The 27444-nt window shown below is 41.7% G+C and overlaps 2 protein-coding genes across 2 annotated transcripts in view; both read right to left on the bottom strand.

The window, feature by feature from the left end:
* The window catches only part of nxn (nucleoredoxin), a 55407-nt gene extending 35281 nt beyond the window's left edge, over positions 1–20126 (bottom strand). The window contains exon 1 of the mRNA XM_062386469.1: positions 19583–20126. Coding sequence (XP_062242453.1) covers positions 19583–19891 — 309 coding nt within the window. The 5' untranslated portion in view covers positions 19892–20126. The remainder of the gene's footprint in view (positions 1–19582) is intronic.
* Positions 20127–24553: 4427 nt separating this feature from the next.
* On the bottom strand, positions 24554–26733 carry txndc17 (thioredoxin domain containing 17). Its single transcript, XM_062386521.1, has 4 exons — positions 26449–26733; positions 26136–26217; positions 25247–25322; positions 24554–25065 (listed from the first exon to the last, which is right to left on the bottom strand). The coding sequence occupies exons 1-4, from the start codon at positions 26591–26593 to the stop codon at positions 24997–24999; spliced, it is 372 nt and encodes a 123-aa protein (XP_062242505.1). The 5' UTR covers positions 26594–26733; the 3' UTR covers positions 24554–24996.
* Positions 26734–27444: the final 711 nt, after the last annotated feature.

Below are 27444 nucleotides of genomic sequence, written 5' to 3'. Positions count from 1 at the left end.
GTCTAAAGCAGTAAAATAAATGGAGCTTCATCAACCTCTAGCAGCTTGATGGTTGTCAATCTCATGGTGAAGAATCGCCGAATTGGGTACGATACAAAGCGAGTCCTCTCATGGTTCTGAACACAGACTGTATAAAAAGGTGCATAACAAGTCTCCCCTTCCCCCCTAATGTCCAGAAATGAAGCCAGAATATCTTGGATACAAACTCTGAGAAAGATCTTGAGGATTTGACAAATACTGCAGCCAGCCATCAGGCACGGATCAAGACGCTTTGGTTACAGTTTTGTGGAGTTGTCACGGATTTTTATATACACACACTAGGTTCAGAACCATATTCTTAGATTTGTTAGATACCCTTCTTGTCCCCTCCAACTTCACCATTTTACCTGCAAAGCCGATTCACTAAAATCCCCTAGAGAATGAGTGGTATAGAACTTGCATCGTACCCGATTCCACCCATTCTTTACCATGAGATTGACACTATGGAGAAGATTTGAGGGACAGAAAGAGGCATTTCAAATATTCACATTGAGATACCTTGTGTGTAGAGCAAACATTGTGGCCTGAGGGAGGCTAAAGTAAGAAAGTACCCATCCATGGTTGTTGGCTGTTTCAAGTAAGTTCATTAAGAGTCATAATGTAGAGACCAAGGACATCAACACTTGTTGACAGTCTGACCAGTAGTTCCAGAGACGTATAGAAATTTGGACCATTATCTTATGAGTCTATTGGGCTCCTCAGAGTGTATTCAGATTTTTGTTCATTAGTCTTTTTGTCTTTGGCTTGAAATGAACCTGAAAAGCTGTTCTGCTACATGATCCCTTTTCCCAGGGGAATACAATGTTCTCTTGTGTGGTGCACCAGATCAGTCTGGGTGGTCCGGCCAAGTGAGCAGCAAATGGACCAGCCTGGACTGGTTCAGCAGAGACTGGACTTTTGTGTTGAACATTTTTCATTGTCCCTCCAACTCCAATTCCTCCCTCTTGACATGGCAGACCTGACAAAGCCACCAATTTTCATTTTTAATGAGCTCACAAATATCCTGAATTGCCGTACTGTTTCCAGAAGGAGACCCACTCAGCAATTTTCATACATCATACAACAACAAACAAAAGAAGAAAAAAAAAAACACTCCAGCCTACATGGAATTACCAAGACAACAGGGACATGATGCAATGTTGCATTTATAATTGATTTTCTCCCACAGTCCATTCCATAATGGTCCACAGAAATCCAATAAGCAGTAATTGCTCCAAACATTAGCACATGGGTCCTAATGACTCCATGTGTTTCACACTGTCATCTTTTTCTTAAGTCTCTCTAACGACCACAGCTCAACTCGTTCTTCAACTATGTGACGAATCACAGTGCAGCAGCCCTCCCCTCTTTAGATATCTATGATTAAGGGAAGTAATTGCCCAAGATTGCCCATCAGAAGCCCACCAGCCGGGTCCCTCGGCAACGCAGATCTGCAGGCTAGAAGATTTTCTGCGTCAGTCAAATTGCAACCACGTCGTTTTATCTGTTTTGAGACAAATTCATCCTCTAGAGCTGCAGCACTTTGTCCACAGATTGTTCTCTCAAAGTCAAAGTAAAGCAGAAGCACTTGATCGAGGAAGAGGAACAAAATGCTTCCTATTGATAGAGTAAGTTTGCAAATCTATGTACGGATCCAATACCACGTCAAGTGTATTTGTGTCAACCAGATAAAATTGCAATTTTCTTTTTGCAGAAATGACTTCCCTTCTTCCCTCGCTGCTCAAAAGCAGCAGTTGCTCTATACTGGCAAGTGTTTTGTGTTTAGCGCGGCAAAGAAGAGATTTTCAGTAGTTTGGCGTCAATCAGAACTAGCTAACAAAAACAATTTGAGAATATATCCAAGTTCCACAAGTACGATGATGTGTACTGTATGCAGGACTTCAGTTTGGAGTTTAACTCTTCAAAACTTCGGTTGCACATTTCCTTAAAGCATTGTTATTCATTCCTAATCTAATTTGTTCTGAAGTTGCTCTTGAACTGTTTTATAGGGTTAGGGTTAGTGGGCTTTTTAAATGTATACAGTTTGGTTTTTTTATTAACTGTGTCTGCACTTTAACCGCTATTAAAAGGACGTAGCTGTCACATTTAGTTATTTGTTAATAGTCTTCATGCACAGGTATCAGATCGGTATCAATATGCAAGGTCCAGGTATCAGTATCAGTATCAGGAAGTGAAAAATGGTAAAGAAGATCTCTAGTTATTGATATAGATATCTTGACCTTTAAACCTGTAGAGTCTCACATGAACACCTCAACAAAAGAAAATAATGAAGTGTTTCAGTTGAAATCCACAGCATTTTTTTGCTCACTGGAAGAGCCAAAAAGTTCTCCAGAGAGCGACACATCTGTCTCTGCTTTTTCTGCATTCTCTGGGAAATCCTAACATCTCGAAAAAGACATCGGGAGGTTTATTTGATTAATTCCAAACAGCCGCTTAATTGCTGCCGCGTTGTGTTCCATTAAGGACATGATGAACAGCATAGAGCCGGGCTTTAAAGGAATATAAGAGAACACATATATCCTGGTCAAAGATCCCCTTCATTGTGCTAATGATAGCTCAGTCTAAAGGCGTCTGACTAATGGAAAAAAAATCTTTGAAAGAAGACAAGCAGCTGATAGTTTCTGTGTTTTCATATGATGCTGCTTTTGCGTGCACAAGAAATCTTGCACTGTGGAACAAATTACTTCATATCAAATCTATTCAGATAATGGCTACATTGAATACATAAGAAAACAGGGTAAGTTGTTAGTTCTGGATACAATAGTCTCACTCTTATCTACTGGCTAACTCCAGTGCACTAAAGCACAAGCTCTGCAGACAAGTATTGAAGACAAATAACAAACTACACATGATTATTGGAAATTTTCTGGAAACATGACACACAAAGCAGACTTCCATAGAAACGGTAATGGTTAAATATAATTGTATGTCATCGGAAATGTGTATTTTACTACTGTTTGTGGATAATTAAAAAGGCCTGCTTTTGCCTCTGAGATGAAATGAGACATTACAGCCACTCTCTGCCCTTTAATCTCCCCCATCCCGCATCGATTCATGGGCCTGATCGTAGCTGTGACAATGCCGGATTGTTGAGCTGTGAAGAGACATGGGAACATTATCATCCTCTGCAGCTGGAAAACGTGGCTCCTTTAAAAAGGATACTGAAGTCACAAACGGAGCGAGCAGTTGGTTGAGCGGGGGGACTTTATCAGCAGTAATGGCCCATATTGAAATAAATCTCTGGAGCAGGAGTGTAGTATTGATGCTTAACAAGCCCTGTCAAGAGACGGCTTTGCATACATTAAGCAGCATTGTGGGAGCTGATGAGGTACTGCTCCAGTGCTCAGAGGAAACCGGGTTTGAATTCCTTCACTACATCCTAACACACATGTTTACAGGCATCAAGCTATATTTACTTGCATTACCTGAATAAGCTTAATTTCACTTACGGTGCCCCAGTAATTAATATAATTTCAACAGCAAAGCAGATTTTTTAAGTACACTCAAAAGCCTATAGTCCCGTGTATCAGCGGGCTCTAACTGTTTGAAGTGGCTTTCTGGAGTGTCACTACCTTTCAGGGCCCTCTTCTGGGGCCCGCCCTCGCTCAACTTGAGTGACAGCGATGTTTGTCGCAGCCCGGGGCAGAGGGCAGGAGTCACTCAGCGAGGGCCGATATGAAAGGAGCAGCCCCTCGCTCAGCTGGCACGAGAGCAAGAACACAAGAGCTGCTGGGAGAAGTGGTTGACTTCACAAGCAGGTCCTGCTCTGGTTCCCACCACGAGCTGCACATCGGCGGTCCGGGGCAGCTGGCCGCCAAAGCCTGAAACAGAGTGCCAGCCCCCACTCAACCCCCACCCACCCAGCCCGCTCTCCCCAGCGCCCGGCCTTGATCTACAATTACCACTGTCACTTGGCATTCCTTTGAAGAAAAAAGGCTGTTTAATGCTTAACAGGGATAAATGAGCGAATAATTACATTTTTAATCAAGCCGAAATAAAATATTCAACAATACAACTAGGGAGGTCTAGACCCACAGACCCACCTCTGTGTGTTAATAAGCTTCGGCTTGAGATGTTTAATTGGATGTGTTTGCTGGTTGACGTTTATGTGAGAATATCCCTGAGTCGTGTAAATACAGAATCTACAGTATGACAAGATGAATTCTGGAAGATGGAAACAACAAAGACTTTGAGGTCATTGTTTCCTTCCTTCCCCTCAGCATCCTCTGGTCTCTGTGGTGCGGAGGTTCCATGCTTAACACGGAGCAATATCAAAGCAGATTATTAACAATACATGAGAAACACACTGCATCCTGAGGTGGAACCTGACGTGATTGACCATCCTGCTGCCATAGGACACAGAAAAGAAAGAAGGTAAAGCTATGTCCTTGATCAACTGTTGACTTGCAAGCTGCCATAAAGGTGTACTTATAATTATGTAATTATGAATGTATCAGAGGCTTTCACAACACAAGGAAAGGGTCTGGAACATTCACAGCATGCAGAAGGCCGGGCATAAAGTATAAATTCAACTGTGTGAATCACATGTTTTTCGTTTAATGCACATGGAGATGACCTTCATCCATCTTGCATTCGTCACGTTGTAGAAAAGTAATAGATATGCAAACTGGCTTCCTGTGATTTGTGTGGACAAAGGGTAATTTTCTTAAGGGGCTGCATGGACTAACTGGAGCAACTGACCCAGATATTCTTCTGGAAAACTTCAGGAAATTATCTTGAGTTCAATGCTGGTCTACAAGCAGCATCAAGTGCTCATAAACAAGTTTTAGTTAAATATCGGAGGCGATATAAGATTTCAAAGTCAAAGCATTTGACTTCTATTTAAGAAGCTTTGCAGTGTTTCTAAACATTCAAAATTGCAGCCGCTCATTGCATGATTGGTTGATGTTGACAGCACAGTGGGATGGCTGGTCCAGCCTGTGGAGGGAGCCTGTTGGAGAGAGGAAATTACTGGGGGGGGTGGTTGGCTAAAGAGGATTATGAGGGGCCAGTGACGAGGGGCTATTGTTAGAGCCTGAGAAAGCGTGCAGAATGGCACACACTCTTTAACTGGACCCAAAACTCTGGCCTTCCTGGTGAATGAGTGCAAACTCAGGTCTGCACAATAATCAACTCTCCAACCTCTGAAGTCACATGTTCACATCTCCATGTGAACACTTTATGAGGACAGACAATCAATTAAATGCTGAGAATGACTACATATACATATCACAGGAGCAATGCAGTATTTGAGTGAACTGCCTGTTTAGCATTTGACCAAAGCGGTTGCCTGTTGGAGCGCATCCATTTTTTCGAGGGCTGCATTTGGCAAGCGGAGATGACAGAGTGCTGCTGATCTGGGAAATAGCCCGGCAGAGGGATGTTGCTGAGATGCAAAACCCACCATGTCTGTAAATGCAATTAGAAAAAAAAGACCTTGAGTTGGGCCATGAAAGACGATGCTGCTATTAAAGCACTGACAAAGGAGCACCCACTTCTTTTGTTATTACATCTTAAAAAAGGGCCCTGGAAACACATTTCCTCAATCAGCCTCTGACTGTGAGTGATGTGGCCCCACGCAAAGCTTTCTGCCAAAGTTAAAAAGCTTTTGGTTATTTCACATGTTATTCAAGGTCGTCTCATTGGTTTGAGGGTGGGTCGGATTGGAAAAATAGAGGATGCATCACACATGAAAATATGATGATAGTTGATGTTGCCAGACTATTGTAAAAATCAAATCTGATCAAATCACACCCACACACTCCTGAAGGAACAACTTTAACGAGAGTTTAATGTTTTATGAATATAAAGCAAAGACTGAGGATGTTTTCCTTCCACTTTACCTTGATAGCCGCTTTTTAAGTCATGAATATTTATGCGATGTGAGAAACACGGTGAGAATAAGACTTATATTTGAAACTAACTTTTCATTTAAAAGCTGCATTCAACCTCTGCACCTCGGAAAGAGAAAAACAAAACATCCACTTCATCATGGAGGAATAAAACACATACATGGAATAAATAGAAGGAAACTTGACCCAGTTTCAGTTTTCTCACCCTGCTTTCTATTGTACTGGTTGGAAGAGGACACTGCTGTGGGGGTGGAGACCATCAAAAAAATGGCATAGCGAACTGGTGTGAGTCCACAAGTATATGTCCAAGCCCCTCAGGTCAATAATAAATCAACTGAGTGGACCTGTCCACACTTAGGTGTCTGTTCCCACATCGTGTCACAGCCTCTGACCATTAAACTTTTACAGTATTTACTTTTCAAAATGGCACCACAAAGTCCGGCAAATCCCTGCTAGGTTGTTACAGCTCCACTTGTTAAAAGAAAGCTTTTCTGGAGCTACATTAGGTCCATTGAAATTCTTTCAACAGCAGAGGAAACAGCTGCAATTGTGGGTGTTGACTAAGCTAGCATACTGCAGTAATTATTTCAGTCCTCGTGCTTGATCCTCCTACAGCTGCTCACACTTCACCACTGACAAACACAAAAGCATGCCCCGGATCGTGGTTGAAAACCTTCGCTCTCGTTTCTTGTCTCTCAGTCTGTTAACTTTTGTGTAATAACCGTCGGCCTGCACCTCGAAACCCAAAATCCACTCTGGCACCTCTATAAACAAGCTGCGACTGGAATAAAGCGGTGTTATCTGTGTGTTTGCATAATGAGAAGCAGTAGTGAGCGTTATCGTGGCACAAGTGCTGCACAGAAACAGAAGTTATGTTCAGAATCGCGGCATGGGGATATCAAAGCGGAGTCTGAACGGACATCAAAGGCATGGTAATCGAAGGAATTTTACATGGAATATTATGACATGTAATGGGTGCAATTTGAAGATCAAAGATATGGTGCAGATAATTGAAAATGCTCCGTTTCCTTCCTCCTTTTCATTGCTTTCAGCAAAAAAAGGGAGAATAAAGCAGTGAAAGGTTAGCAGGGTTGCCTTTGACTCCTCTGGCCTGTTCTGATGTCAGCGATAGCATAATAATGAAATCATAAAGGAAATTGAAGCAGCCGAATTACACGATGAGTCGAGAAACAGCAGGTTTGGATTTCAAGTCTGAAATAAGTCAAGGGTCGCACAAGAGGAGTGAAGCTGAAGGAAGAGTGAACAAAAGAGAAAAAGACCCAAACTCAACAGGAGGCTGCAAACAAGAAATAATAAAGTCAAAAGCTATTTAACTGAGGCACTGTGAAATAAGAGCCAACAGCAGGAAACACATGTTGGAACGAGCGTGTTTTACAGAGATACTTCTGTTTTTCTACAAACAAAGGACTTCAAATATTTAGCGTGAACCTCCAGCAGCGCAGCTCATGTTTCATTTCATGAACACACACCACCTGAGATTGACGGCGAGTACTGTGACGCCAGAAGACACGGTTCTAATTGGTCACACTCGAGAAAGCCCACTGTATTATTATCCAATATTCTAAGGCAACGTGCGGTCCGCCCATTTCACATAACTGGAAAATAAACGGCCACAAACGACATGAAATCTGTTATCTCTATCCATGAACTTACATAAACCACTCCGCTTTCCACGGAAATATTCAGCGCTTTGAGGCCACGTCAGATATTTAACTTGGCTCTGCTTTCAGTTTCTGAGAATGGATGAAGGGGAAAATCTGTTAAAAGGAGGCCCAGAAAACAAGAAATTGTACAGCCAGACACATTTCCCTTCTTTGAAGAACACTCCCTTGTTTATTGACAAAGAATTATACCTTAAAACTGTTAAATCCTTCACCTGTGACTGTTACTTAAAAAGAAAGACCACCGAAATAGCCTTTAGGCAAGAGTGATGTTAAGTGCTGCCTTGATATTTAGCGATTTCGCTCTCATTCCAATAATTAGAGGGTAATTACAGTTTACATGATGAACATATCTCCACCCCACTGACAGGTTGCTAACCACATTTTTTCCTTTCACCACAGCAAAGTTAGGGAGGATTCCTTGCACACTCTCAGCCGCTAAAGCTTAAGGAAGTCAAGCTGTGGAAAAGCAGAGCTGTATAAAGCACCTGTGAGAATTTAAATAGCCTTGCAGAACTTTCTGGCTAATATGTTCCCGTAGATTTTTTTACTCTTGAAGCATATCTTTGAACAAGGTTTCTATCTGCAGTTCAATCTCAACAGCGAACACCAGGAGCAACAAAGCGGAGAGAGGCAGCGACGGAGGGATGGCGATGCCTTTGTTTCTCAAGGGGTTCGGCCACACAGAGCACTCTGAAGTCGGCAGAGAAATGATTCTCCATGTAAAAAAGGTTATTAGCTACAAGGAGATCGTCTTTGCAGAAGAAGCACAGATCAAAACTGTGCCTTAATGTTTGGGTCTCACCTTCTTCTTCTTTAAGCTTGTATTTTTATTCATACCAGAAAAACCTACAGTCAAACAGTCACATTTTCATTTGCAACAACAATACTTTAGTTTCTTCCCCCCCTCTTTCAGACTGTTAAAAACATATAGTGCCTACTCTTGCTCTGCATCATGATTTTATGATGGATGAAAAGACAGAAGGGGAATAGCTACAGGATTTGGCAGAAGCATCGACATTCCTTTCACGAAACCTTCATCTGGCCTGTTCTGCCTCAGTTCATCAGCTTGCTGAGGGACTGTGCTCAAAAAAAAGTTTGGCCATTGATGCGGCTTCATTAAAGACACTTAATAATCTCAGTATAGACTTTTTTCCACCTTTAGAAAGAGCAGATCGGGGTCATCAGAGCAGAACCTGCTACCTTAAAGAGCACACCTGCTGCTTCCAAAACCACCGGCGCTGTCAAATGAGCAGGTGGCGAGTGACAGGCTGGTGAGCGGCAGCGCAGAGGGAGGGGGTTAAGTATTTTGTCCGTGTTTATCCACGCTACGCTCCCATGGTCTCCTGACTCAGTTTAACACCTCTCTGGCCACAAGAATTATCAACAGTAACGGCCTCACTTTAAAACTGTTTTTCTGCAAATGCGTTTCCTTCAGAGAAAGAAACCACAAAAGACATGAGCCTCAAGTCCTGCTCATATTTAGGAAATAGGGGAAAAACATGACAGTTTTGTGCTCAATGTGTAAAAAGTGAAGTGTGACTGCTTGAGCAACGTCAACAAGGAATTGGATTTTTAGGGGTATCGTCCTGGGAAAAGTTCTCAAGCTTTAACCTTTTAGTGAACAATGCAGACATTATGTGCTAATATGTCTCCAATATGTTTTCGATTTTGCAATTTTAACACAGCAGTCATAAAAGTAGAAGTCTCACTTAATGCTTTTATTGTTGGATTTAAAAGAAAATCACCCCTATCTCATATCATGGTTTTTAAGACTAGTTAAGCTCCATCCACGAAGGAGGGCACATATTGCTCCCCTCCAATAATTAGCATTGGCTTTGGGGCAGTTAAACAGGAAACTTACATCTTTCCCTAGGAAACTTGGGTGGTAGAATTATAACCTTACAAAAAGTGTGTCAAGCCTTATTCGGGGTCAAAGTCATTATATGTTCTAAGGTTTGTGTCTAAAATGGCGCCGACGCGAGTGTCCGCCTTTCCACGTTGCTCTGTTGTCTTTCTGAATTTCCCACAGGATTAATAAAGTATCTATCTATCTATATTTTATTTAAATCAGATTTGTCTGGTGATTCTATAAATGTTGATTTGATGCATACTGCATTAAAAAAACAATAACAAGCATAGCTTAAACCCACTGAGGCTTGAGAGGTACTGAGAGTCTCAACAGACGAGACAAAAACACACCACACCAACTCTAAAATGTGGCTAATCACACAATTAGGATGTTAGGCCGACTGTTGAAATCACCCTGTAGGAAAACAATTAAGTAAGTTAACAGTTATGAAATCAAAAATTCGATTTTGCATCATTTGAATCATCCCAAGGAAAGCCCCATGACTGAGTCCAGCTCCGTCCTCCTTCAAATCCCTCCAGCACCCAACCACCAGTGTCTCAACACTGAGTGAACAATGTGCCGGACTAGAAAGAAGCCGGCCACAACTGTGTGTGCCAGTAATCTCTCTTTGAGGCCCCGGCGTCTCTAATTGCCTGGACACTTGTGTCCGAGGGCTGCTCTCTTTCCTCTGTGAAAAGATGAGACCTCTCGTGCTCCTTACAACAGGCTTAAGCTGATAAACCCTTTCATGCAACATGGCCGTGGGATCGGTGTTCAGTGCAAACAGATTGGGTAAAAAAAGACTAATCAAAACAGCGATTAGCCCCCAACACAGAAGCAGAGCTAAGCCACGGCACGGCCTCAGCAGGGGGTCCACTGATGTCTGATGATTTCTGCGAGTCTCTTCGGGTTAATACATTCCTAGTACACGAGTGTAAGTACATGAGCTGGAATATGTGAGGAATGCATGTAGCAGCGTTTTTTTTTTTTTTATTGAACAAAGACGTAGCATAGCTGATTTCAAAATGGGATGTCACAGCTGAAGAAATGAACGGACAAGCAAGCCTCAGATGACAGAAAACACTCTGTGACCCACTTCTAACATGAATCCCAGACTGCTCCTTCCCTCCACTCACAGATAATCAGTACCTCCCTTTCTTTCCGTCATGGTTAGTGTTTCCCTGCCTTCATGAATCTTCCTTCTAATTTCTCCCCCGTGTTGCAGTCGGCAGCATTGCCAATTCCTCCATATGGGATCCCATCAATGCATCATCTGGCCGGCTGCTATTGTACATTATACAGAATCCATGTGTTTCTCTGCAGCAAGGTCATTTTCTGGGCTTGTTTACACTACTTGGAGCTGAAGTGAACAAACAAGGCTGCAACATTCACTGCATTCTGTATGTACTGTGAGAAGGCAGGTTCAGTGTAGAGCTGGTTTTTATCACACAGCCTGAGAGCTATTTTTTATTATTCTTTTTTCACTACACAGATGCACAAAAAATCACCTATGATGAGCTAGAGGTCCTTTAAGAGAAGGTGGAGAACAAAACAGAGCAAAAATGCAAAAAAAAGCATTTTAAATGGGTATGAAGCTTGTTGTGCCAATCTTAAAATGGCCAATTAACAGATTTTCACATGTAAATTAACTTATAACATAGTCATCATGCAGGCTGGGAAGTATTGCCCACAGGAAATGTATCAGAAGATATTTTAGCTATATATAGGCTAAAGAAATACACTTAATTACTTGTAGATCACAAATAATGAAATCCATGATTATTGCAGACTCTAACAAACATATGCAGGTGAGATATTCTGCGACTGTGTAACCAATTAAATACCCCATTGTACTCTGCCACAGGCTTTCAGTGCCAGTAAATATTTTGCAGCCGGCTGAAGACCGTATTAATATTGTTAATATAGTGTAACTAATGGTACAACAGCATGAATCAATTTATGGGCAACACTGCAGCACCATTACCAGGATTCCAGATTGGCTTGCCCACCAGTGACCTTGAGTGATAGCACACAAATGTATTGTAAAGAATCATGTGACTTGGGAAACGCACACACGCGCCACGGCAGATACCAGCAGGGAATCTCAACATGTCCATTTGTGCAAGTAGATATAATGTGCAATTATGAGGGGGAGGGTGTGGTTGCAGGGTTGTCAACACATTCGCAGTTAACTCGGTGAACCCGTCTGCAAGTAATTTGGAATATTCAGATTAACAATCGGAACGCGTGAAATGATCTAAATTTAAGTATGTGTGTTTGTTTGCCTTCTCCCAGAAGCGCAGGAGCAGGGTGCGTCAGGAAATGATTCCCAGTGACACTCTGGTGATTATGAAAATAATGAGAGGAACCACAGGGCATGAGATCTTCAGCCAGGCTCCCCTCAATTTTTTCCTCCACTTTCTCAAAACGCATCGTGCCAACTTTGCAAGGAGAGCATTTAAATTAGCTACACAATTCTCGAGTCCTATGGAGTTGCTGAGCTATTAAAAAAGTACGCTTGAAGATGTTTTCACTTCATTCTCTCTCTCTCTTAACTTGCTCCCAAGCTACGCCATGAACTGGCTGAACAGAGCTGATTCAACATTACTGAAGAGATCCTTCTAGGAATGTGTCTGCAGTGGTATCTAACCCTTATCTGACATATGATACAACCTCCGCTGCCTCATTATCCTGAGATTAACAGCTCGTTGTGAATTGTAGCATCTGTCGAGCAGCAAAGCGAGGATCAACCATCAGTTAGGGACAACTAATCCGAATTATGTTAGGTCAGCAATATCAAAACATTACAAAGTTGTTGTTTTTTTTTTTACACGTGCACACGGACTTGTTGAAACACTAAGAAAAAAAGGCATATGTGAAATAAGAAGTTAAAAATTATGAAGAAGCCTGGTTGACTTCTCCACTGATCTCCCAGTGGAGACCGGCTGCTGCAGCGAAAGGTTCTTTGAACTGTTATTTCTGGATTTTAAGATTGCTCACTTCCCTCCTGTGCTCTGTGACCATCTTCAATCTGCCTGTCGCTGACTGACTGGGGTTGGTGGGTGCATGAGTGCATGCAAATGCGGACAGGTTGTCATGGGATGACACTGTTGAGATGTGGTAGACTGGAAATAATGCCCAGTACTGTCAGTCTTTCCTCAGAGGTCCACCTCAACATTTTACTGTTTCTCTTGTTTTAGCTCACCATTTCAATTGTGTATCTGTTCTTTAATCTAACGTATATTTCAACTGCATACAAATTATTTTATCTATATTTTCAATGGATTATCTTTCACTTTGATGCATCAATTTGTAATTCTAATGTTTGTTAAAAAAAAATAATTGATTTAGAGTCACTCCACAATCTTTCCACGAACAGAGAAGAGCTCGGCACTCGGAGGAATCCAGCCATGTTCTTCCTTATTTTGTCAGAGAGCATGAATGTCAGTTGCTGGATAAAAATCCCTTCGCCACATGCAACAGCTCGACTGTAGGCAAGACAGCAGGGATGGTGCCAGTGTGCCACGCTACATGCTGATACAGTCGGCCTCTTTGTACGGTGAGCTTCTTTTCAGACAGGAGCAAAAGCTGCAGGAGCGGCTCCACAGTGAAGGGGGGGGGGGATCTACATCTTCCATCCCGGCAGCAGAGCGGGATGGTGGTCACGAAGGGAAGGGGTTATCGTCCAACGGGAACCTCGCGCCATAAATGTCCATGCTATGAATAAATTTACATCAAATCAACACGGACACTCACTGATGGAGCAGATATTCTAAAAGGAAATCGGCTTCATTGAATGTCAGGGATGAAAATGGATATTTGCCGTGAAAGCACACAGTCCAAAGCACATATCCATCACTCTGTCGTCTTCATTATGCTTAAGAAATGTGATCAGTGGTGATGAGGAGGGGGCGACTGAGCAATCACAAAAAGCCAACATTCAATCTCGGAGAGATAACAAAAGGAAGACGAAAGACGGCTCTGGATGGCAGGATGCCCCTGGGGCGATTATGCTGTTATTATGTTGGAGAGGACGGCTGAGCTGCGGTGTGGGGCAATTAGAGACCGGAGGATTGACTGGGGGAGGGTCCAGGCACAACAACCCGTCCTTGAAGAGAAAAGGCGGAACACACCGGATACAGCAGCAACAGCATGGAAAAAATAGCAGATGTTAGTGGATTTAAGTATTGAAATGGCGATCATCTGCTCCTTTCCATGGAAAGAGGCTCTAAGCTTCTTTCCTGTCCATTAGAATCCAGAGGGTTAATACACGGGATTGCACACTGAACTTTATGATGCACTGGTTTGGATGATTTGACTGGTAAGTAAGTGACAATCGTTCTGGTCTGGGATAATGTACATAAGCGGATGAGTCTGTTGTCCTCATTATGCAACACTGCAGACACAGCAGTGAACATGGAACCCGTGTCTAATATGTTCAACATCACTCTGCTCTGGAAAGTCCTGACTCAAAACCCCCACAGAGGGTCCAGTAGCAATCCAGCTGGAGAACATGGGGACAAAAAGGAGAAGTCAATCCCAGAGTATCATTTCAGTGCTTTATGGACGGCAGACAGGGGTCGCAGCCTTACAGCCATTGTGTGTTGTTGTTCAACGTGTAGATAACGGATGTGAAAACAGATTGAATTTTATGACACACACAGTGCGACTGTTCCTTTACTCTCACTTGAGTAATCTAAGCCTCGGAACTTCACCTCTGATGAGATCTCCATTGTCGCCTCTCTTAATATAACAGATCTGCAAGTGGAGAGGACACAATGGGCAGTGAAAGAAGACAGTAACACAAGCCTGGTGGGGTGAGATGTGACAGTTGGCAGTGCCAAGTATCCTGAACCCTCACAAACCTACTCGGTTTCCATGCCCTGTGGCCCTGAACAACTTCAGCGGAGCAGGTGTCTGCACACATTCTTTACATAAGCTCTTGTCAAACATGGCGCACAGCAACAACAAGGCCTCACAGCTGCAGGACAATGGAGTCATATTAAAGTACAGTGCTGCAGCCGGGCGTGCATGCACACAGCCATAGTCAAGGTTACAAACAGTCTCTACAAGGTCAGCTTACAGCCAAACTGAAAAGTAAGAGTAACACAAAACTAAATGGAGTGAATGTATAAATTGAAATAATAAAAAAAAAGATTTACAGTTGCAATTAAAGTAGAGTACTACAAATAAGAAGTGTCTTCTTACCAGTTCATTGACGTGGGAGAGAATAACATGCTGTTGCTGACGTGAACCAGACAAATAAGTATTAATGCATCGCAAAGATTTAACCAGCTATTAAAAAAGCCCCCACAATTACACCTCAGAAACTAAATCCAGATGTGCAGATCCTTATAAATGTGTAATGACTGTCTTTAGGAACATCCTGTAGTTTTTCCTGTGTAATTAAAATAACATTATGTAACACTAAAATGTGTACTATAGCCAGATCTTGGTACAGGTACTATAACAACATACAGCTTCCTTTAATAAATCTAAGACTCCTAAGTAGTTTTTACCTCAGCCATTTTTAGGGGAGTGAACAGGCCCCTAGACGCCACTGAACAAATAAAGACTGAAATCAATCATCTGGATTTATGTGAGTATATTTTATATTTCTTGAGGTTATTAAAAGTTAGAATGTACTTTGATCAGAGTTAGGAATGTAAAAGGAATTTCATGTTAACAGCTTCATTCGGTAGAATAATCTATGTCAGGTCATTCTTGTTGACTCTCTTGTATTTGTTCCATGTGCCGTGGTATGAATTCTCATTTTTCTACTGCATACAGAAGAGGAGCTGTCTCAATAATATACTAATGAACAAATTAAAGTATATTTGTCTTTAAATTGTGAAATTAATGGTTATTTAGGAGCAGTCACTGTTTTTCTTTTCTTACTAACTATAGGGTGACCTTTAAGAAACATGTCGGATTTCCTGCTGATACCATATACGCATACATACATACACGAGCTGCAGCAGAAGCAGACTGAGCAGAAACGGGCGATGCATACCTCCTCTCTGAATCGTCAATTAACTCTAAAGCTCTTAATTACAGATATTCCACATCACAAAAGCCTAAAAAATGTCTGCTCATGCTACCAACCCACACTTTGTGAGAGAACACAACAAAGGAAAAAAAACCATCCAGCGACACACTCCAACAAAAACAAAAAAGTGACACAGACGGATCAAGAGCGGAGAATCAGCACCTGCAGATAAAACTGTTCAGGCCCCTTTCTCAAGACGCTTCTGCTGTCACAGGCGAGGAGGGCTGAGCTGCATGATGACGGTGGGGGGGCACCGCAGTTTTCAGCAGATCGGTGACATATTGATGAAAGGCGTGCCTAGCCCCGCTCTCTGAAGCCCCTCTGCACCCTGAGCCCCTCTGCACCCTGAGCCCCTCTGCACCCTGAGCCCCTGGCTGTGGGCCGAAGGAGCGGGTGTCCGGCCTCTGGGGGCCAGCTCCAGAGCAGAACCCCCGACCAGGAGGACATGAACAAGAGGCCTTTCTCTTACTGCAATGGGAACCCCCCCCCCTCCCCACACACACACACCCCTTTGACTTCTGCAGGACTGACTCCCCTGGCAGCATCTCAGCTTGTTCTCCCCCCATCGGTCGTCAGGTTTTTACATTGCGTTGGCTCCGGGTTTAATTGATTTACATGGAGTGCTCACACTCCCGCAACACAAGCCCATGTAAGGCAGTGCCAGCAAGCCAAGACAGCCAGACAGCTGGCCGTCACCGAACAACAAGCAGACGTCTACACGCTGAGAACGAGCTCGTCGAGGGTCCCCAATGATACAATGGAGTGTATTCAGTGAAATGTAAAAAAAGACGATGCTGTGACATCTTGCCCTGTCGGTGTTATGAAGTGATACCACCTTAAAAGTGGAAAAAAAAGAAATTAGAGGCCACTTTAAGTTTCCCATACATTCAAATACTGGAATTTATAATGGGAAAGATTCCTGGCAAACTTATTTTTTCAACATGCACATGAGGAAATATCTATGCTAAGGCCTTGGCACGTAGATATAAAAACCAATTACACTTTTCACTCGATGTATTTTGGTTACAAACCACCAGAGAACTACGTGACAGTTTTCACCTTTTTCTCCCTTAAAAGAAAAACATTGGCCTTGACGTTAAGTTAACATCACCAGACTTTTTTCCTTTCTCTCTCTGCATTTAATCAAGAACACAATCCCTTCTTGAATAAATAACAAACATTTCCTGCGAGGGGAAGGCCTGGATAACCCCTGAGTGGAGAGAAAAAGAGGACAGCCTCCAGTGAGAGAGATAGCCAAGTCAGAACGGGGGGGAGAGTAGTGAGGAGGAGGAGGAGGAGGAGGAGGAGGAGGTACAGCCTGAGTCGTGAGGTGGCCTCTGAGGCTCTAAAAGACGAGACTGAAGGAAAATCGCATCCTTCACCGGGAGCTCTGCTTGAACCGTGCAGAACAGATCCTGAGAGGAAGTGGGGAGAGGAACACTTAAGTCTCCGCAGAACCACAACATCAACAGAGCCGTCACTGGGGTCAACCTCTCTCGCCCGTCAGGTCCCTGTACAGCCCACATAAATCCTCCTGGGTTAATGTAACGCTCACATTCAGACCTGCTGCCACATAATGAGCCGTCTCTCCGCCTGTGCTGCTCGGAGCTGATTTTGGTACCAGCTAACTTCCCACTTCCTGGTCTGCAAAACTAGATTCTCACAATTGATTAAGACGCGTCTAATCCTAACCAGAAATATATAAAACATGTGCATCTTCGTCCTGAGTCGACAAACGCGTGTGTTTCGCTGCGATGCATAATTCCCCACACAATAGGCAACTAATTAAGCAACAATACAAAAACGGGGAACAGGCATCAACCTAAACTCTGAATTAAAAATGCTTTCCTGAAGAATCCAAGCGTTCACGGATTAGCACCAGTCGTTTGGACAGGAGGACGGCTGCAGTGTAAACGAAGGCTCGGGTCACGGCATACTGCTGTACTGTTACAATACTATTTAAATGCCAACATGCATAAATCATGAATTAATTAGAGGACGATGAGGGGGCAACGACACCCTCAGTGTGCCTCTGCAGATGTCACATTCAGAAACGGCTGTTACTGTACCAAAGCTGCTTACTGACACATGCACGGCGTCACAATGGTGAGAGGGAGAATAGGCCGGAGGCTGGACGCAGCCCAGGCTGAGGCAGCTCTGCAGGCCTCTGCAAAACCACAGACACACGACTGCGTTGCTCTCCTGTCGTAAGGCCGAGGCAGACCCCAGACGACCGGAGAGAGAGTTAACGAGGGCTACGTTGATGCCGCAGATATTTTTCCACATGCAGTAAGGACACAATGACGCTGCACCGTGGCGATGGGTGTGCTACGCCCGAGACAACAACAAGACAACCCCCACTCGCCTGTCATCCCCGAGCCTTTATTCACGCCTGGACTTCATTATGAAGTGGAGCAGAAACCATTATGGGCTATCTGAAAGAATTTACAAGGCAATGATTCAGTCCGAGTCACGTCTCACCTGCACAGAGGACAGAGGAATTGGCTGAAGACGGAGAGACGTGCATGATTTTAGACTAAATACAGATGTGGTAAAGATGTCGGCTTAACATTGAAGCCACTATGGTTATTGTATAACCTGAACAGGATAATAAAAATATATTTTTATTCGCCATAGAGTGTTAAATTATTTAAATTGATTGTATAATCACACCTTAACATAAAAAACAAGGGGTCTAAATCCTATTTAAAAATATTTGGCCAGTTTTAATCTTTAGAATATTTTACCCTGCAAAGAAAATCCACCTTCACTGACATGTATTACTAATACTGTGTAAATACAGCTCATCAATGCGTCTTATTAAGCCTTGTCTGCTATAACCTTTATAGGTTTAGGGATAGAGACCTGTGCTGCCTCCAGGATGCTGGGACGGCCGCAGAACACACACATGTATATAACATTGTCCGTCTTTATATTTAGATTGAAAATATATTCTCCGTTAAACATCTGCAGACCAAGCCAGTGAAGGAAACTTGCCACAAATTGTATCCGTCTTATCTCGAGATGTTAATGAGCGGTTACATTTTTGTGTGTTGTAGTTTTAGCTATGAACAAAAGAAAATGGAAACATCTGTCTTAGATATTAAAACTTCTAATTCTTCCAAGATAAGTGTACAGTAAACTAAAAAAGCTGCTAGATTGTGTGATTTAATAAAACAATTACATCTTAACATAATAATAGTAATACTTATTTTTAAAAGCATTTAGTCCAATTAAAAAAAATGTGTATATCAGAAAAAGAATTCCTATAGAGCTCCAGGATTTACAAAAGCAGGACTATTTCAAAAATAAAAGTCTTTAACAAGACAGATAAATCAAAATGGGGACGTAGAAACAATCTGAGTGCTGCCTTGTTGTCCCCTCCAGGGAGAGCTAGAGATGAGAGGATGGCAGGACAGGTCCTTACTGTGCACCAACCTGGGATGTTGGATGCAACATGATGACACAGAGCCCAGAGATGTGGAGCTAGAAGATTGTGTTTCCAGAAGTAGTCAGACCCCTGAACAGAACCGAAGTGACTGGACAAAGAGGAAATGAAGTCTTTCTTTCAGTTCCCTCTCTCATTGAAGACTGATGGGTGTGGGAGGGCCTTACACGTTTAGATTATCTTGACTAAATCAAATCAAAAGGATAACTACTTCCTCTGGCTGGCTGTGTTATTGTCCAGAGGCTGAAATGTGATATTAAAAAGTCAGTTTTTCATTTATTGTTCTGTGCAAGTAAATCTGACATTTACACTTTAACTATTTATTTATTGTAAGGTTAAAATGTAACTCTTTGTTTTAACCACTGACTCTTGTAAATCTGAATTTGTTTCCTATACATGCAGTCGTAGATGTGTAACTATATGAACTTGATTTGACTGATCCGGGTTCAGATTTGGATCAAAACGAGGCTAAACCTTTACAATGGATCCAAATCAAAGCAGGTACACCTGTGCACGCACAGATACGAAGCAGACGTGGCCCTGTTCAGTGGTTCCCAGTGATCTCCAGACCCAGTAACCACACTGAACCCTCTCCAGAAGAACCAGAACTGGTTCTGGGGGGGTAAGGGGGGGTTTGGTGTCCTCTTGTCGCCCTCTTACCTTTTTGTGTCTGTCTTTGAAGGGCAACGCGGGCCAGGGCATCTCCTGCAAAAAGTCCTGCCAGTGTTTCTGGTCCTGGTCCGAGGAGATGAAGACGACGTCCAGCTTGTCCTTGTGCTCGGACGCCTTCTTGAAGCGGCTGTAGAACTCGCACAGGCTCCCGTTGAACTGCTTGCACGGCGCGTTCAGGCTGCAGCCGAAGAAGAGCCCCACCAGGGACAGCTTGGCGCCCAGCGAGTGCACGTCCACCTCGGCTTTCTCGCTGTTGACGAGCCGCTCCCCGAGCAGACCCACCAGGAACTCCGACATCGCAGCGGCACGGTCCGCGAACACACGACGCTGTTGTCCCCCTCAGCCGCCGAGACAGCTGCGCATGTAACCCCGCTGCGTTGAGGCGACAGCACCGCGCTTCTTCCTCCGCCCTCCGGTGTGACGGGGTGTGTGTTGTCTCTGGGTGAAGCTCCGGCTCCTGTGTGTCGGTGCTGCGGTGTGAGAAGCGTCTCTCCGCCCGCTCGTCCTCCTCCGGTGTGCGCGCTGTGCAGGAATGCGCTCCGCTTAAATGGCCCTGACTGCAACAGCGACACTTTCAACCCCGACACCTCATTATTACTCCGGATTTAAAGAAAACACTTTGAGCATCTTTATGTGTGTTAAATTCAATAAATGAGTCTTTTTGTATCAGAGTTACACGTTTTATTTCACTAAATATTGTCTAGTCTGGAAGTTATAATTAGCCTGATTCTAGGTTTGAGCTCAAATCAACCTCAGATATTATTAAATGCTCAGGATTCATTAATTGAATTATAAACTTAATTAGACAAGTTTAATTGATATTCTATAATTCTTTTTATAATTCTATTTATAAGGCTGAGGGTCAATCCTTATGAATCTGCTGCCACCTAGTGTTCACAGGAGGTAAGTTACAAGCTACATTTACTCAAGTTATTCGGCTGGACGACAAAGACAAAAATAAAATCATGATGAAATTGTTCGTATCAGTCTGACATTTTTATCTTCATGATAAATATCTTGTTGTTATTTCTTTTGGTTTCAATCATACTGGTTAAGTGTGTAAGATTGAGGCGAAGGGATCTATTGCCAGATATTGCATATAAAATAATCCTAGTGATGTTTTCAGTAATGTGTAATAATGTAAACTTTACATTTTTGTTTTCTTTATCCTAGAATGGGCCCTTTATATGTCAATATTTTATATTTACATCTGGAGCAGGTCCTCTCTTAGGAGGAAACCATGGTTTTTGTTACAGTAGCCCAGACTGGACAAACTAAACACCTTTTGAGTTTTTATGCCAACTGAAAGCGAGCACAGGTTCTCTTTTGTTTGGAAGGAGAGGGTGAGGTGAGGGGAAAACAATAATTTCTGCCAATAGATCCTTTCCCCTTAATCTTACATACTGGACCTTCAATGGCTGTGAGGTGGTTGGTTTAAGATTCTGGAATATCTGCATGTATTCAGCTACATGTATGCATTCAGCATGTATTCATCTGCACACATTTAAAGTGCAGGCACAAATTAGTGGGATGATAAAAGGAAACATGTGATCTTTTCTAAATATATTTTGAAAAATTCGGAAAATCATTCACACTGAAGAAACGTATCTTCAAATTGTGTTTTATTGCAAAAAAATTGAGTGCAAATGATTATTTGGTCGATTTAAAAAGTGACGAATGACATGTCATAGAAAAAGAAACCTCTAGATCAGGGGTGTCCAAACTTTTTATCCCGAGGGCCTCATACAGGCAGGGGGGCGTGGTGGTGTTCAGAGGGACAGCTGGTAGGTTAGGGGTGAGTTGGGTGCCACCTAGTGTCTAAACTGAGAAGCACAATACAGTGGGCCATAGTCCATTACATTACATTTAGCTGACGCTTTCATCCAAAGCAACTTACAATAAGTGCATTCAACCCCGAGGGTACAAACACAGAACAACAAGAATCAAGAAAAAGTACAATTTCTTAAAAAATAAAGGAAAACTACAAAGTGCAATAAGTAAGTGCCATTTAGGTGCTACTAAATTGCTCGTTTTTTTTGTTTTTTTTTGATGCGGGATGCAGTTGGCCTGCGGGCCGTAGTTTGGACTAAACATTGATTTACTGGAGGTGCTGATGGAAGTAGCTGAGGAGTCAGCCATCTCGCTCCCTTTCTATCTCTGAAAGTCACGCATGTTCAATAGTGTCACAACATGGACCAATGGCAGAGTCCGTTGCAAACACCACCGCGTACCAGGTAGTCAAAGGTATGGTAGAACTTCACCCAAAGCATAGCCGAAATAAAACTACCGGCAATATTTGTAAGGCGGACCTTGTTTTCCATGGATCACGACACGAGCATTGAAGAGGAGTCACGTTTAACATCGTAATGTAGACGAGGCAGACTCGCCTCCGCTGGTTTTAAATGGACAAAAACTGTATTAATTCTTTGTTTTTGTATCAATAGTAGCCTAAAACGGAGCAAAGTTTATTAAAATAAATGTTTGAATGAAGTTTCGATCTTTATTGTCTTTATTTTCAGTCATCACATGCCGCGAACCTCCTCAAGCTAAACTTAAACGCTTTTGGCTAAATAAGAGCGATTGAGAATTTGTGTCATTCATAGTCCGATTACTTGCTTAATCGTTTCAATGATCGATAGATTAATCGTCTATCAGAGAAGTCGTTAGTTGCAGCCCTAGCTGCAGCGAGGCCTACCCATGCTGGGCAAGCTGCTCTTCGAACCTGCAAGAGACAAGATGAGAAGAACCGTTGTTATTTAAACAATTGACAAACTGCAGGTCAAAGGTCACTAGGCTCTGCCACCGCCCCCTCATGAAACCACATTTAAAGGTTGAATGTGTAGAATTTAGTGTAATCTAGTGGTTAAGAGTCATGTTGCAGCTGAACACCCCTCACCTCACCCTTCCCTTCCAAACATGAGAGAGAACCTGTGGCAGCTTCAGTCATCATAGAAACTCAAAAGGTTTAGTTTGTCCAGTCTGGGCTACTGTAAAAAACATGGCTGAAGTCAATGTAAATGTGCAGTGATCAAAGTGCTTTTCATCGTGGCTTCCTGTTGTATTTGTTTGTGTGGTTAATGGCTTAATGTTTGATGCTGACTTACTAATGAGCTGGTTTTTCGGGGTCGGAACTGGTAGTTTAGCTGTTTGTCTTTGTTTGCTCCTTTTGTTTCTGAAATGCTCTGATCAGTCATCATATATCTTTTCCTTTTGTTAGATCTGTTTTTGTTCAGTCGACCCCTTATGGACCAGGACTCTGTATTTTGTTCACTTTTAGGTAAATAAAACTGTTTATTGTTGAAAAGCAGCTGCGATCACACACTTCATCCTGTTTATTCTGGTTTCTGTTGTAAATTCTTTGAAAGAATAACATTTTAAAGTTGCATTAAAATACTAATGTTATATTTGACTCTTATAACCAAAACACTTTGCACACATAACGTGAACAAACTGAAAGTAAAGTTTGTTGATATATTTTAATCTACACCTATCTATGACATCATGTCTGTGCCTTCACCATGTCATGCACAAAGAACATTTAAAACTGTTTCACTGTAAAGGAACAAAAACTAAATCTACTATAAGTAATGAGCTGCAGGAGACTCACCGTTTGTGCCATGTCTTCAGCTCTTCATCCATCAGCTTCTGCCGCAGCCTGTGTGTGTTCACTGGAATAATGCAGATAAGGAACCTGTATAACCTGCCCAATATCACAACAATTCTTCAGCGGAGGGAGTGTCATTTCTCGTGAATCTTGAAGCAGGTCCGTTCATGTTTGGACCATTTGTGACCCTGTGAGAGAACCTTTGCTCGGTGTAAGTACTGAGGTGGCAGGCAATCACAGCCCGAGTTTAAGATCCTATTTTCAGGAAGGTGTCCAAACTTGGAGAGCTGTAAGTTTCACTTTTAGTGGAAAATACCTAAGTGTGGTTGAAACTGCTTTGAAGTTTTTCTGACCTGAAACCTGTATGACCTTTCTATTACTTATTGACTGTCCAAGAATCTAATGGAAACTAGGCAAATAATTTATTCCTATTTTCGAATTCCTGTCTCAAACTGCGACCACAGAACCAGTTTGAACTGGCTCAGGCAAACAGCCGTAATTCTCCTATATAACATCCTGGCATTTGACTGCTCCTCATCTTCACTCTGAGATCCCTGTGACTCTGTGTTGATCCTTTCTGCTTCAAATGTGGTGTTCCAGCCTCTTGTATTTTCAGACTCAATCACAAATTCTAATTCGATTACATTAAATATATAATTAAGAATTGATCACAACAAAACAAATGAGTGCAATGAAAAAGTTGAAACATGTGATAAATGGCTTTTCTAAATATACTTTTTACATTCACAGATTTGATTCAAGTCTGAAAATTAGGAAGAAAGACTTAAATTAGTTCTGATTCATGGTCCAGTCTTTTAAGTATTTCTATTAATGCTACCGTATACTTGTACTTTAAAGAAGGAAAGATTGTGCGTTACATACACCACATTTATCAGACATATTCATCTCAGGTTAAATTGTACATGTAGATTTATTAAGATTTAATTTGATAGAATTAATCAAATACATTACTACATATCAAATACAGCCTATTTCTAATGTGAGAAGTTACATCAAATGTATATTGAAATAACTGTTATTATCAATTTATTCACAACTTGTGTCCAAAAATGGATTTAGCCTTGTTTTTCTTTCGTTTCCTACGAATCATCTGTCAACATCTCAGGTTAATCAGGTGTTAATGTAAATCAGAGTTCCACATAATTAAAATTTTCAGGGGACATTTTTACTGCAGAATGAGAAGTTTCCATTTTAATACTTGAAGTACATATCCTTAAGTACGACTTTGAAGGCAGAACTTTTACTTTCCATAACGTAGTTCAAAACGCTAGCATTGTTAGTTGTATCATTTACACTTGTCACCATTGGGATCATCATTCAACAAAAAACACAAGTTTGGTTCTGCCACAAAATGATCAACACCGAGTGCCACTTTATTCAAGTCTTTTGTAAGGCAAAAAAAAAAGAAGAATCACATTAAATGGTCACAATAAAGACAGTTCAAAGATATTCTGATAGCTACGTAGTGTCAACATTACATGAGAAGAAATGTGTCAACCCCAGGACTGACTGATTGTACACAGAGCTAAACGAGTGAGAGTTACATCTGCTCTGTGGTTCCAGTATAGAATGAAGGGAATGGCTGTTTATTAAAAGCGATGATCATTATTTCAATTGTACAGTTGATGATTTGTATCAAGTTACATAGGGAGATATGTCTGGTGAATTGATTATCGATATTCAATAATGCAGTGGTGCTGAAACTGAATGGTGGCAGCTGTTCAACAGAAGAGCAGTCTTGAATGGTTCATGAGTGATGTGAGCGGCACAGGATCCCTCAGTCCTCCGTGAACATCATCCTCACCAGCTCTGATTTGAAGCATTCGTCCTCCACCAGCTTCTGAGGCTGAAACAGACAGACCACACAGCTCGCTGCTCATTTGGCTGCATATCAGAGACACTGAAAGAGTATTAAAACTAAATTCAGTCTTATTATCTAACTCATCTCTGAGGATCTTTCATTAAATATTTAAGAGTTAGAACCTATGTTGATGAAACAAGCAAATTCCAACTGTAATTATTCTTACTGTGCCATATCTCAGTAGGGTGGGAACTCCACTCAACTTCAGAGTCTTCTTGAAGTCGTTACTTGGATCCTTCCAACTGAAGCATGAAACAGACATGATTAAGACGATGATGCAACACATACGAGAGAACAGGCTTTGAAAGGGTGAGAAGGATTTTCAGCTAAAGTTCCTAAAACTCGTCTCCTTATTCTGAGAGAGATACTCAAGATGTTCTCCAAGAATTATGTTGTATTGACTTGTGGCTGAGACCACAACAGTTATTTTCATGATCAATACATCTAATTTAAAAATACATTGATCAGTCATTGATCATTCTTCAATCTACAAAACATCAAAATGTCACTCGTTGGTCCCTGAAGCTCAATTGAAAATATTCTTATTTCTGTTCTGTCGGACAAATTGGCAAATACTCAAACATGAATTGACCGTCAGAGAAAATTTGGTAAACAAGGAAATATTCACATCTTATAAGCTGTTAAATGTGATTTCTTAAAAAATGCCTTCAACTTTATCAATCAATATGGTTTCTAATTAATTTTTAAAATCTCGTAATCACCTCATAATTTCATCTTTAGGAAAATAATAAAACTCTAATGTTAATCAAGCTTTGTTATCAATTTATTAAGTAGGTTACTGATAAGTGAGTTCACAAATACAAAGAATTACTTATATTTCCCTTTCCTGCTGCTATAACATTATTTGGGCTAAAGGTCACACTGTAAATTTAAAAAAAAAAACTAAATGATATTTAATAAAGCAGAATTATAATTCTTCAAAAAGCTATTTGACAATGCAATGCCCTGTAGTCGTGAGCATAAGCAGCACGTGTCATGTGTGCGGCTGACAGTCTGTTAGAAGCAGGTGTAATAAAGAAGTGAGAAACACTGACTAAGCTCTTTCTCCAACTTGACAGTAGATGAAGACAGATCCTTCAGGAAGATGACTCATCTCTCCTCTCACCACGGGCTCAGCTGAAAGACAACATCACAAACTGTTGAGGAGACAAATAAAAATAGGGCATGAGATATGAATTAAATATTAAATATGCAACACAATCAATAAATGCAACACATCAGACCTGACTAACTGCCTCAGCAAAGGGGGGGAGTCTGCCGCAATTGCAATTGAGTTTTCCTCAAAATGGAAGGAGCAGGATTGTGCTAGTTGAATTAAACGTGTTGGAGTGAAGTGTCTTGATTTACCTGTCACACAGTCTGGACACCAGCTCCTCCCCTGAGCGTCTTTATCACCAGAGAAATAAACAAAAATGTCTTTCCCTTTCCTCTGAGACACAGCGTTGCAGAATTCTTCATATCCGCGCACGTTCACTTCTTCATACTGAGCCATCGTTCCCACCGGGTTTATAACGGAGGCTCCGGGAGTCAGAGTTAAACTGGGAGGAAACCACAACAAGTGTGGGAAGATGTTTCTGATCGACTGACTCTGGACCTGGGAGAAATACTGCAAACTTGACACGAGTACTTCCGGTCCGGTGCAGAGGTTCTTAAAGGGACAGTGCACCTGCAGAATGGAGCGTTTGAGATCACTGTTTGACTTACAGTGATTTATATAAGGTTGGTACAGATACTGTAAAAAAAAAGTGTGTTACCGTTAGTTATGGACGTAAAAATTTAGATGCAGGCCTACTCAAATACCCTGCATAATAATGAATTATTTCCCTTTTTTAAATTATATACTTATTTTCAAAAGGGAAATATTCCATTCCTGCCCAATTAAGATCTACAAATCTGGTGATTTTTGATGGCTCTTGTGAACTTCTTGCATAAAGTACTTAAATAATCAAAGTTATTAAAACAAACGTATGCAAACAACTGGTGGTAAAATGCAAAATACATACAAATACGTGTGAGTAATATCAATCCGAAAGCATGAACAATGCAACATGAAAAACTGAATATAAAATAATTGTTTTATTCGTTTAGGGATCCGTAAGTGCTGCGTTCATTCAATAATAGCAGAATGGGAAAAACAAGCAAGCTACCACATTTAAGAGTTGTGTAGGTCTGCTTATCTTAAAGTCTCGTTGGATAAAATGTATAAATGTGATTCATATTTTAAAATATCTCTTCCAACATGAAATAGATACGAATTAAATGATTATAGATGTTAAAAGACATGGTACATATAGCTAATAGTAATATCAGTTTAAACGACATGACACGAACGCATCTTAAAAC

The sequence above is a fragment of the Platichthys flesus genome, chromosome 4 (genome assembly GCF_949316205.1).
Source record: "Platichthys flesus chromosome 4, fPlaFle2.1, whole genome shotgun sequence".
Taxonomy (NCBI): Eukaryota; Metazoa; Chordata; class Actinopteri; order Pleuronectiformes; family Pleuronectidae; genus Platichthys; species Platichthys flesus.
The sequence above is the reverse complement of the archived record's forward strand: the minus strand, read 5'-3'. Positions and strand labels throughout refer to the sequence as shown.